Consider the following 12647-nt stretch of genomic DNA (forward strand, 5'->3'; position numbering starts at 1 on the left):
TTCTGATGGCTTGGCATTCCGAGAGGAGAGACCTCTGAGCTTCTCAGCCAATGGTTTTTGAGGTGGCGAGGAGAAATGACGCAAGTGGAGTAAGTACATCAATTGCTTGATCCTCGCGTCCTCTCTCTTCTACATTTATGTCAGTTCGCAGACTTACAGTAGTGAGTGCATACATTTTAATTATTTTTAAAATATTTTTTCGTACTGGGCCCCGTGGGAATTGAACCCACAACCCTGGGGTTTCAAGCGCCATGCTCTACCAACTGCACACGGGACCTTCACTTCTCACCCCCCTTCTCGAAACCCATTGGATGACAAAACCAGAGGTCCCGCCCCTCTGACCTTGTCCTCCAATGGGTTTTGAGAAGGAGGCGAGGAGAGAGAGGATAATGCTATTGAGACTCTCCAAAGTAATGCAATTGTGATATTACTTAGGGTCTTTTCCAAGATGAGGTTCATTTGGCTCCGTTCAGCTAAAATAACCATTCATTTGGCTCATAAACGGCACTTCGTTCAGTATTTATATATTGTAATGACCTGACTAGATCATAAATGAACAATTGTCCAGACAGAGGCTTGAGTTTGCGAATTGACGGTTTATTAAACCAACTTTACACAGGCTACTGTTTGGGCCGTAGCACACGCCAAAAAGATGACAGATAACCCACAAGCCAATCGTGACCTTCTCTTGGGAAGCCCAGACGTAAGAGAGAGAGAACAAAAAGCTGAACCTGGTCTTAACTTCCAATGCTCCACCCCCCTGCCCAACCCCCCTCCACGCCACTCCGCCAACCACCAGGATGCCCGGCATCAGAACATTCCAGGCATTCCCGTGATTGGCAGATAGCAGATGGATTGACATGTCGGACCCCGCGAACACCGGGTACTGGTCAGTACAACACAACCACCTCCTAGCCTAACACATAACACACAGCTGTCTGTGCGGGTCGCTACACAGCCCCCCCACCACAAAGTCCCTCGTCCCCGAGGGAACAAACAAAGTCTCTGAAGCGACCCGGAGGTCTCCTTTGCCTGCGTGTCCGTGATGGTCGCAGAGTGCCCCCCTGGGAACCAGGGGATGAAGGCAGGGATATGGGGGACAAGGAAGCGGGAACGGGTAATACAGTCCGTGGCTCTGGGGAACCACGCGGTGACACAGGGGGAGACAGGGGAGTGGGCTGTCTGGAGCCTTGTCTGCGGCACCTGAGGGTGGGTGCCTGGAGAATGTCATTGCCAGAGAGGGGAATTGTGGGGGTTCCTGGTGTTTGGGGAAAAGAGGCCCCTCTGTATGGGGCTAACCTGTCCCGGTGCAGTGCCACCTTTCTCCCCCTGGGAGGAAGCTGCACCCGGTACACAACCTCCCCTACCCTCTCCAGGACACTGGAGGGTCCCACCCAGTGACTGTCCAACTTGGGGCATCTGCCTTTTTTCCTTAGGGGGCTGTAGACCCAGACCAGCTCCCCAGCCACAAAGTGCCTTCCCCGGGTGTGCACGTCATAGTTCCTTTTCTGCCTCACACCTGCATTCACCAGCTGCTCTCTGGCGAAGGTGTGGGCTGTCTCCAGGCGGTCCTGGAGTCTCCGGGCATACTCCGGCCCCGGAGGAACATGAGGGCTATCCAGGGGCCGACCAAACGCCATCTCCGCAGGGGTGCGGATCTCTCTCCCCAGCATGAGGAGGGCAGGCGTGCAGGAGGTGGAGTCTTGGACAGCGGAGCGGCATGCCATGAGGACCATAGGCAGGTGCTTGTCCCAGTCACGCTGGTGTTTGGAAGAGACGATGGCCAGCTGCTGTCCAAGCGTTTTGTTGAAGCGCTCCACAAGGCCATCACTTTGAGGATGGAGAGGAGTAGTGCGGGTCTTGTGCATACCCAGCCTCTCACACATGGTGGCGAACACACGGGACTCAAAGTTTCTGCCTTGGTCGCTGTGGATGGACTCTGCAGCTCCAAACCTGCTGAACATCCCCGCTGTCAGGGCGTCGACGATGGTCTCTGCCTCCTGGTCAGGCAGAGCATAGGCCTCGGGCCATTTTGTGAAATAGTCCATGGCCGTGAGCACCCAGCGGTTTCCACTGTCTGTGGTGGGGAACGGCCCAACTACATCCACTCCCACCCTCTCCATGGGAGCCCCCACTGGGAACTGTTGGAGCTGAGCATGAGAGCGGCCTGGGGGCCCTTTCTCGCTGTGCAGTTGTCACAGCGGCGACAAAAGTCCTCCACATCCCTCTTGTGCTGCCCCCAGTAGAAGCCCTGACGGAGACGGCGCAGTGTTTTTGTGACCCCAAAGTGTCCAGTCCCCACCCCCCATGAGTACTCTGGAGCACAGCCTCCCGCAATGCTTTTGGGACCACCACCTGCCACCTCTCCTCTCCCGTAGCTGACTCCTTCCATGCCCGCTGTAGCACGCCATCAGCCAGCCGCAGTCTCTCAAACTTCGACCACAACCCTTTGGTCGCGAGTGAGAGTGCTGTCACCTCTTCCCATGGTGGCCTCACCTGCGCCTCTACCCATTGTAGCACTGGCTGTAGGTCTGTGTCCCGTCCCTGCTGCTGCCACCATTCAGCCACGTCGACAGTCTGCAGCTCGCAGCAGACAGGCCCGCTCGCCCGACACACTGTGGCACAGACACCCTCCTCTGCCCGCAGCTCTCTCTCCCGTCCCTCTCTCCATTCACAGTGGCGGCAGCCGTCTGCAGTACAGGGCCGACGGGACATGGCGTCGGCGTTGGAGTGGCGTGCCCCTGCCCTGTGCACCACCGTGAAGTCATACGGCTGAAGCTCCTCCAACCAGCGTGCCACCTGCCCCTCTGGCTCTCTGAAAGACATGAGCCACTGGAGAGCAGAGTGGTCAGTCCTTACAGTAAAGGGCAGACCACCCAGGTAGTACTTGAAGTGTTTGACGGAAGCCACAACAGCCAAGAGCTCCCGCCGGGTGACACAGTAGCGGCGCTCATGTTTGTCAAATGTTTTGCTGAAGTACGCCACCACTCTCTCCCCCTCTGGCCCCACCTGGGCCAGCACCCCACCCATGCCCACATTGCTCGCGTCTGTGTCCAGGATAAAGGCCAAGGTGAGGTCAGGGGGCGAGCACGGGGCCTCGATCAGTGCACGTTTGAGGGTGTTGAACGCCTCCTCACACTCCACTGTCCAAGTGAAAGCCTTGTCCTTCGGCAGCAGGCGGTTCAGTGGAGCAGCAACGCTTGAGAAGCCCCGTACAAACCTCCTGTAGTACGAGGCCAGGCCCAGGAAGCTCTTCAGCTGACGCTGGTCGGTGGGGGTGGGCCAGTCTCTGACAGCCCCTACCTTGTCCTCCATGGTGCTGATCCCCTCCTTCCCCACTCGGTGGCCCAAGAAGGACACCTCTCTCCTCATGAAGTGGCACTTCTCGGGATGGAGCTTCAGACCTGCGGCAGCCACCCTCTCCAGCACACGCCGTAGCGCCCCCAGGACTGACTGGAAGGAGCTGCCATGGGCCAGGATGTCATCGAGGTATACCAGACACTGCTGTCGGGGGATGCCATCCAGCACCCTGTCCATCAAACGCTCAAAAGTAGCTGGAGCGTTGCACAGGCCAAAGCACAGGACCTTGAACTGCCAGTGTCCTCTGTTAGTGGAGAACGCAGTTTTGGCTCTGGCCTCTGGGGAGAGGGGCACCTGCCAGTAGCCACTGCGGAGGTCTAGTGAGGAGAACCAGGAGGACCCCCTAACCAGGTCCAGCGACTCATCGATACGTGGTATGGGGTATGAGTCCTTCCTGGTTACCTCATTCAGCCGCCTGTAGTCCGCACAGAACCTCAGCTTGCCCCCTTCTTCGGAACCATGATGACTGGCGCCGCCCAGGGGCTGTCTGAGGGCTCAATGAAGTCTGCCCGCTGCATCTCCAACACAGCCTTGTCTGCCGCCTCCTGGCGTGCCAGCGGGATACGGCGGGGACGCATCTTGATGGGTCGAGCATCACCTGTGTCGATCTCATGCTGCACCAGATGAGTCTGACCCACCTCTTCCTCACTCAACACAAAGCTGTCTCTGAATTCAAACAGCAACTGCCACAACCGTTCCTGCTGCTCGGGGTCAAGATCAACACAGTTCCTCCCCCATATCTCCCTCACTGCAGACAGTGTCCTCTCCTCTCCCATCTGGGGTAGCTGGGCTGGGGGTTGCGGCCCGGGCTCACAGAGGGCTGTGTCATGGAGGTAGCTGGGGAATGTAACACACCGCCGTAGGTGACAGGGGGACTGGGGAAAAGTCACACACAGCTGTGGGGGGGGCGCAGCCATGAGTCTCTTCTGCTTTAACTGTTGGAGTAGAGGGTTTGTTGGGTTGAGTGAATGTGACATTAGGGGGGGCCATGGTGACTTCCGTCCCTCCCTGGAAGCTCAGTGTGCCCCTATTTAGGTCTAACTGGCAGCCTGTGCTCCTAAGAAAGTCCAACCCCAGGATACAAGGGTCCTGCACAGCCGCCACCCACACAGGATGACGCACAGTCCTGCCCCCTACTGTCAGAGTCATTATTCCCTTCCCTTTCATGGGTGCCAGCTCACCTGTGACTGTGCGGAGCTGCACAGTTGTAGGCTCACACTGAGTCCAACCTGGCACAATATCTGGCCTCACCAGGGTTACTGTGGACCCAGTGTCCACCAGGGCGGAGCAGGGCACCCCCTCCACAGTGACAGGGACATGACAAAAGTCCCCAACACAGGTCCGGCCCACCACAACAACAGGCTCCATCCGCTTGCCCTCGTCTGCTTCTGGGGGAAGTGGAGCCTTGCTTCCCCGTCTGTGCCGGTGGGCTCCTCCTGAAGATGATGGTGGTTGGGATAGAAAGCCAGGGGTCCGCACTACCCGGTCTATGCGGACCCCGAGCCATTTCCCTGAGCTCTGGGGGACATGGGGCAATCCCGGCGCAGATGGCCTGGCTGGCCACAACCCCAGCAGACCCTGGGACCAGGGCTTGTGTTTCGTGCTGCCTGTAGCGACACAGCCCGAATGAGTTTTGTCATTTCGGCCACCCAAGCAGGCTTTTCCGGCTCCGGGCTGCTCTGCCCCCCAGCTCGCACAGAGGGTGTGTCTCCCTGCACCCCCACCAAAGCCCCAGCTGAAGCCCCAGCCCACTCTCCAAAGCCATCTCCAAGGCTGTCTGCAATGACTCAGGATGAGCCAGCTGGGTCTGTATGCGCAGCTCCGTAGGATAGAGCGCCTGTATGAACTGGTCCCGTGCTAGCTCGCTCTGCACGGAGGGGGGCATGTGAGCATATGCCCGCCGAGAGAGGCTCTCAATGTCATTAGCTAGCACCCGTAGAGGCTCTCCAGGCTGCCTGCGTCTATTACTCAGTTCGGAGCGCAGTAGCCCGGGCTGTACACACTGTCCATAGCGCCTCCTCAGTGCTCCCACTAAAGCACCATAATCATGCCTGTCCTCGGGGCTAATCAATATCAAACAGGCCAGAGCTTCATCCGTGAGGCATAAAGCCAACTGCAGTGCCCTTTCTTCATCCGACCACCCCCTAAAATGAGCTAACAGTTCAAACTGAGCATGAAAAGCTTCCCAATCCGCCTTACCGGAATACTTCGGGGTCTTAATAGATACGGACGCAGCCGGGAACTGGGCGCCGCCATGTTTGTTTACATCCTGAGCCCCAGATTCCTCGTCACGCCGCGTCGACGTCGCCACTTCGGTCCGCCCACCAGAATCCGCGCGAAATACAGTCGACGAAGCACTCATGCCCGCTTCAGCCGCCATCGCTCTAACGTCCTCCCTCAAGCGGCCTCTGCGCTCCGACGCCCTGGCGATCTCCTCAGACAGAACCCCCGACGTCCATTCACACGCACCTCCTTGGCCATAATCGTCCCCTACCTCCACCTTCACTTTCGGATTCCCTCGACGCATTTTCAATCCCCGTTCTCACCTACGGTAGCTAGCCACATAAGTCAGCTAGCTAGCTGGCTAACTTGTAACAACGTTTTTACTTCTGACACCAATGTAATGACCTGCCTAGATCATAAATGAATATCTGCTTTTGGTTACAACGATGGCAGAACTCTTTCCATGTTCTAACAATAATGTATGTACTGCATGCCTATGTTTTACATGTGTAGTAGAAAATTGGTTCAAATATGACACAATGAAGAACTTTGAATTCAATTATAGACTTTTAATACAAGAGTATAACAAGCCGGAGAGCCCCGCGGGACCCACCCCTTTTCCAGAGCCCTGGCTCCAGTATTTATCCACATATTGCATATGAGCCCATCCCACATGTAAAATGAGTTTACATTCCAATCCGTGCATCCTGCTTGTTCAGCTCAATAATGCTTATCCCTGCTTTCCATCAGATTATCATGATGACAAGACCTTTGCTTTGTTCCTGCACTTAGCTAAATGCATTCTTTTGTTTGTGTATTATCTAAGATCAGCAGACTATGTGTCTCCTCAGTTTCTAGCGTGTCCAGCTATACTAAAAATACTATACATTCCTCTATTTTACAGCCCTATGCTTTGGCTCTGCACTTAGCTCAATATGTTCCTTTGTGTGTCTTTATCTCAGAGCAACAGACTATGTGTCTTCTCTGTTATTCCTTCTGCATCTCTACGTCCTAAAAATATGCGAACTATGTCTATTGGTCATCAGTTAGTCATTTGACTGACCCCCACCTTTGTATATCCCTCTGGCCTTGGTATGTCCAGCTATCCTAGCACCTGTGTCACCTTCCCTTCATGTAGTCTGTTTTTAGTGTTCAGCTATTCTATATATCTTATGCATTTGTCTATGTGTTATATTTTGCACCCACACGTGTTAGTCATCAGTTATCTTGCCTACATCCTTCTTCCTGTATCATGCTGACCACAGCACGTTCAGCTGACCACCGATGTAGACCATTTGTCTTGCGCAAGGATTTAATGACGGAAACAAAACCTACGAAAAATTAAAAATGTTGGTTGTGTATTTCTTAAACTGCTGCATTGTCCAATTGGAATTAATATCATTCTAGTGGTGTCCTATTATATGAACATACTAACATATAATTAATATATTAATATGATACTAACATTATATAATGAATATTATTACTAACATTATAATAAATTATCTAATTAATAAATTAATATTATACTAACATTATATAATGAATATTATACTAACATTATATAATGAACATATTCATATTATACTAACATTATATAATGAATATATTAATATTATACTAACATTATAATGAATTATATAATTAATATATTAATATTATACTAACATTATAATGAATTATATAATTAATATATTAATATTATACTAACATTATATAATGAATATTATACTAACATTATATAATGCATATTATACTAACATTATATAATGAATATTATACTAACATTATATAATGAATGCTCGTTCCACTTCATGATTGTGTCCCACTTGTTGTTGATTCTTCACAAAAAAATACAGTTTTATATCTTTATGTTTGAAGCCTGAAATGTGGCAAAAGGTCGCAAAGTTCAAGGGGGCCGAATACTTTCGCAAGGCACTGTATATATATATTTAGCTAAACAGCTGAGCATTTTGAAGTGTCACAGTGGTTCTTTTAGCTAAACAGCTAAGCATTTTGAAGTGTCACAGTGGTTATTTTAGAAAAAATTTAACTTGCAAGAATATGGACATTTTCCCAGAGAGGAAGTGGCGAAGCGAGAAGATTTGTATGCCCGTGCGAGTTGAGCCCCTTTTTTATACGGAGGTCGAGAAGAGAGTGTCGAATTACATGAGGATTATACGATCTAATTAAAGTTTTGTAATGTTTAGGTTGCACGTGACATTATGGCAACTTTGAGAAAAATGATTTAGGGGTTATCTAGTTTGGGCAAAAGACCGTCCTCCGTCCTCTCTCCTCTGTGACCCTGAAACCGATGTGTTTGAGTGGTCGAGGAGTGTGTAAATTCGTAGGCAAATTGTAAAATTGTCCTCCCCTTCTCGGTCGCCACCTTTCATGGAGGATACTCGATGTGTATCCAGCAGGAGGTGCGCAGATCTAATTGATAAAAGGCCTTAGTTGTGACCGTCGTTCACACATGTACCCAGTGGTGGAAAAAGTACCCAGCTGTCATACTTGAGTAAAAGTAAAGATACCTTAATAAAAAAAATGACTCAAGTAAAAGTGAAAGTCACCCAGTAAAATACTACTTGAGTAAAAATTAAAAATAAAGTATCTGGTTTTAAATGTACTTAAGTACAGCGGTGGAAAAAGTACTCTATATTGGAGTAAAAGTACTCTATATTGGAGTAAAAGTACTCTATATTGGAGTAAAAGTACTCTATATTGGAGTAAAAGTACAAAGATAATGTAAATGCTACACATCAAATTCCTGATATTAAGAAAACTAGACAGACAGGCACTCCAACACTCCAAACATAATTTACTAACGCAGTATTTTGTATTTAGTGAGTCTGCCAGATCAGAGGCAGTAGGGATGACAATGTTATATTGATAGGTGTGTGAATTGGACCATATTGCTGTCCTGCCTGAGCATTTGAAATGTAACAAGTACTTTTTAAGTGTCAGGGAAAATGTGTGCAGTAAAAAGTACATTATTTTCTTTAGGAATGTAGTGGAGTGAAAGTAAAAGCTGTAAAAAAATATATAAATAGTAAAGTAAATTACAGATACACCCCAAAAATACTTAAGTATTACTTTAAAGTAGTTTTACTTATTTACTTTACACACCTTTTGTGTATCTGCCCTCTCATTGGCTAGAATCGTCCCACCTGATCTCGCCTTCCTTCCTTCCTTCCTTCCTTCCTTCCTTCCTTCCTTCCTTCCTTCCTTCCTTCCTTCCTTCCTTCCTTCCTTCCTTCCTTCCTTCCTTCCTTCCTTCCTTCCTTCCTTCCTTCCTTCTTTGAGGACATGTATTTCCATCGTTTGATCGGTCACTTAACTATTTTATATGATCTTTGCATTACCCCCCCTCAATCTTCTTTTTCATCCCTGCCTGACTACAACCAAAAAAGGTGTATTGCCGCCACCTACTGGGTGGGGTGAAAACAAACACTTTAACGCAAAATGGGGACTGGGGGAAAGGTGAAAAACATCCTCAAATATCTATGTACTACCAAAGAATCTGTGGTACTACTCCTTCCGTCAGATTAAAACGTCTTTCCCCTCTATCTTCGTCGCAGCCAATAAAAACACAGGCGATTTTTCTGATGGCTTGGCATTCCGAGAGGAGAGACCTCTGAGCTTCTCAGCCAATGGTTTTTGAGGTGGCGAGGAGAAATGACGCAAGGGGAGTACATCAATTGCTTGATCCTCGCGTCCTCTCTCTTCTACATTTATGTCAGTTCGCAGACTTACAGTAGTGGGTGCATACATTTTAATTATTTTTAAAATATTTTTTCGTACTGGGCCCCGTGGGAATTGAACCCACAACCCTGGGGTTTCAAGCGCCATGCTCTACCAACTGCACACGGGACCTTCACTTCTCACCCCCCTTCTCGAAACCCATTGGATGACAAAACCAGAGGTCCCGCCCCTCTGACCTTGTCCTCCAATGGGTTTTGAGAAGGAGGCGAGGAGAGAGAGGATAATGCTATTGAGACTCTCCAAAGTAATGCAATTGTGATATTACTTAGGGTCTTTTCCAAGATGAGGTTCATTTGGCTCCGTTCAGCTAAAATAACCGTTCATTTGGCTCATAAACGGCACTTCGTTCAGTATTTATTATTATTATTTTTTTTTTTAACCTTTATTTAACCAGGCAAGTCAGTTAAGAACAAATTCTTATTTTCAATGACGGCCTGGGAACAGTGTGTTAACTGCCTGTTCAGGGGCAGAACGACAGATTTGTACCTTGTCAGCTCGGGGGTTTGAACTCGCAACCTTCCGGTTACTAGTCCAATGCTCTAACCACTAGGCATAGTGTTTAAAAATGAAGCTACCTAAAACCTTAAAAAAGTACAAATCTTCAATGTAAAGCCCAAAAAGTTGCCTGACGCCATGTCAGATCCTGACATATGACTTCAAATACATTTCACCTGACCAAATGATGTAGATGCCCTGCAAAATAAATGGAGAAACAGATTAAAAAGCACTGCAAAAAATGCGTGTGGTGTGGATCAGAATGAGTATCCTCACAAACGATTGTTCTTGTGGTGAATAATTACTATCTTCAGATACTTTTTTTGTATACTTTATCTGCAGTTAAATAGTAACAGTAAGCAAATGAGAGTCAAATGAACCGACCTTTCACAAATGCCACTCGGTTCCCGTCGTTCATCAAAAAAGGATCCGTTCACAACAAAAAAAAGAACCGATCGTTGCTGTTCGCGAACGATTCATCCCCACTAACCATGGAGTCCGGATTCACAACATGATATAAAGAGCGAAACGGAAGGGAGCTTTACACTATAACACAGTCCCCTTTTTATTTTATTTTTTTCTCCCATATAGTTTACAGTTGGCAAAGATAAACATGTGAGAGAGAAAAAGGAGGGTAAAGAAATCCACTAGAAGAACGGACTAGAAAGGCAGGACTGAACGATTCAGGTTTGTTATGTTGTCTGGACCAAGGGGGAGGAAAAGTACACAGGGAAATATACGATTCATCAATGAGTTAGGTAACTAGGTAACTATAGTTTTAGTAGCTAATGACAACGATCAATTTATCGACGACAAAAGACAATGTTGTTCATTATTGAGTATAATAGGAATAGCTAGCTAGTAGCTAACGTTAATAGATTGGCAAAGCTAGCAAGCTAACCGTCCGCTAACTAGCTAGCGTAGCCAACTAGTTAGTTAACATCGAACAATATTATTTAAAAAAACGGGGGACGTTGAGGGGGGGGGGGTTATTTCAATATTTCACCCCCGACACAGACGGTAAAACAACAACAACATGGCTGTCCGTGCTTCAAACCCCGACAGGTGGTGTCTCCGTAACAAAAAGCGAACTAGTTAGCATTTCGAGCTAGCTAACGTTAATGGTGGTGGTGGGGGTTGAGTTGCTTGGCAAAGCTACAGTGTTTAGTCCAGGTACTGAAGTCTGTGGTGGGCCCCTTAGCTACTAGCGAGACATTATGTCCTGAGTTATTAAGAGTGTACGGAACATGAAATTGTCCTAAGCTTTAAAAAAAAAACGGAATGAAATGCAGATAAATGTGTCGTCTTTCCAAACACTTATTATTATCATTATTATTATTATTATTATTATCTTATTGTCTGTTCAGCTAAAAAGGTTTACCCTATCCATATTTGTTATGTATCTACCCATTTTATATATATTTTTTATGGTATGCAAACTATTTTCTTTCTGAAGTATCCCTTACATTTCTGTGCATTTCTGTCTCCGTAGACAGTGCCATACTGATCCCCTTGGTAACGGGAACAGAACCGTTTTCTTTCTACCTCATCCGTGATGACCGAGGTGGGAGTGAAGTGGGCCTGCGACTACTGCACCTATGAGAACTGGCCGTCCGCTGTGAAGTGCACCATGTGTCGTGCACAGTGTCCCAGCAGCCCCATAATCACAAAGGAGACCTACAATAGCAGCCCCAGCAGTCTTAGTACGGAGCCTAGTTGTGGCTGGCAGGACCCTCCAAGCCCCGAGGGAAGCTGTGGTAGCCTCCTCATCTACCCAGACTCCAGTGCCAGGCCCCGTGTCAAGCCCCCCCAGCATGCCTGAGAACAGCTCCAAATGGTCCTGTCAGATGTGCACCTACTTGAACTGGCCCCGTGCCATCCGCTGTACCCAGTGTCTGTGTCAGCGCCACCAGAGGACCCCATGCAGCCCCACAGAGGCCCCCCAGACATCAGGCTCCAATGTGGGCCACCGCCCAGCCCCTCCCCTCATGGACCCTTGTACAGAGGAGTACAACGACCGGAACAGACTCAACAGACTCAACACCCGAGGTGGTGGTGGCGGCAGTAGCAGTGGGCAGCACTGGACTTGCACTGCCTGTACTTACCAGAACTATCCCAAGACCCGGAAGTGTATTGTCTGCGACCACCCCCAGCCTCAACCTAACAACCGGGAGGCTATTCCTATAGAGCTGGCTGGGCAGTCCGAGGAGTCTCCCTCCTCCACATCCTCAATCATCAATGAACAGGACAGAGACGGGGCCAGGTGGCGAGGGAGTGGGGGGAGCTGCAGTAGAGGGCTGAGCGGGGGACAGAGACAGGGACTGGGACAGAGGATGACTTCTCCACCCACCTCTAAGAAGGAGGCGGAGGTAAAGATGGACTTCCAGAGGATTGAGCTGGCGGCCGGGGCGATGAGCAGCGGAGAGGAACAGCATCGCCATCCGGAGAACATTGATTTCAAGAAGACCAAACAGATTAAGAACAGAATGAGGAAAACTGACTGGCTGTTCCTTAATGCTTGTGCAGGTGAGTGAGTGGCTATTATAGGACCTAAGTTAGTGTTTTCTGTACATGAAGTCTTCCTGTCTGTGAATGGACGTTACAGACACAAGATCAGGTGAAAATGAATGGAACACTCTCGTTCCTGGCCAAGCTGCACTAGTTCACCCTGGTTGTCACTAACTGGTCAAGCTGCAGTAGTTCACCCTGGTTGGCACTAAGTGGCCAAGCTGCAGTAGTTCACCCTGGTTGTCACTAACTGGCCAAACTGCACTAGTTCACCCTGGTTGTCACTAACTGGCCAA

The 12647-nt window shown here is 49.0% G+C and overlaps 1 protein-coding gene across 1 annotated transcript; it reads left to right on the top strand.

The window, feature by feature from the left end:
* Positions 1-9786: 9786 nt before the first annotated feature.
* Positions 9787-12372, top strand: LOC135532711 (ubiquitin thioesterase ZRANB1-like; the record flags this gene model as incomplete). Its single annotated transcript, XM_064960177.1, is given in 3 exon segments — positions 9787-10530; positions 11336-11652; positions 11654-12372. Coding segments are annotated over 2 exon segments (973 nt in total), but the record flags the coding sequence as incomplete, so codon positions are not given.
* Positions 12373-12647: the final 275 nt, after the last annotated feature.

This window comes from Oncorhynchus masou, unplaced genomic scaffold, assembly GCF_036934945.1.
Source record: "Oncorhynchus masou masou isolate Uvic2021 unplaced genomic scaffold, UVic_Omas_1.1 unplaced_scaffold_1994, whole genome shotgun sequence".
Classification (NCBI taxonomy): Eukaryota; Metazoa; Chordata; class Actinopteri; order Salmoniformes; family Salmonidae; genus Oncorhynchus; species Oncorhynchus masou.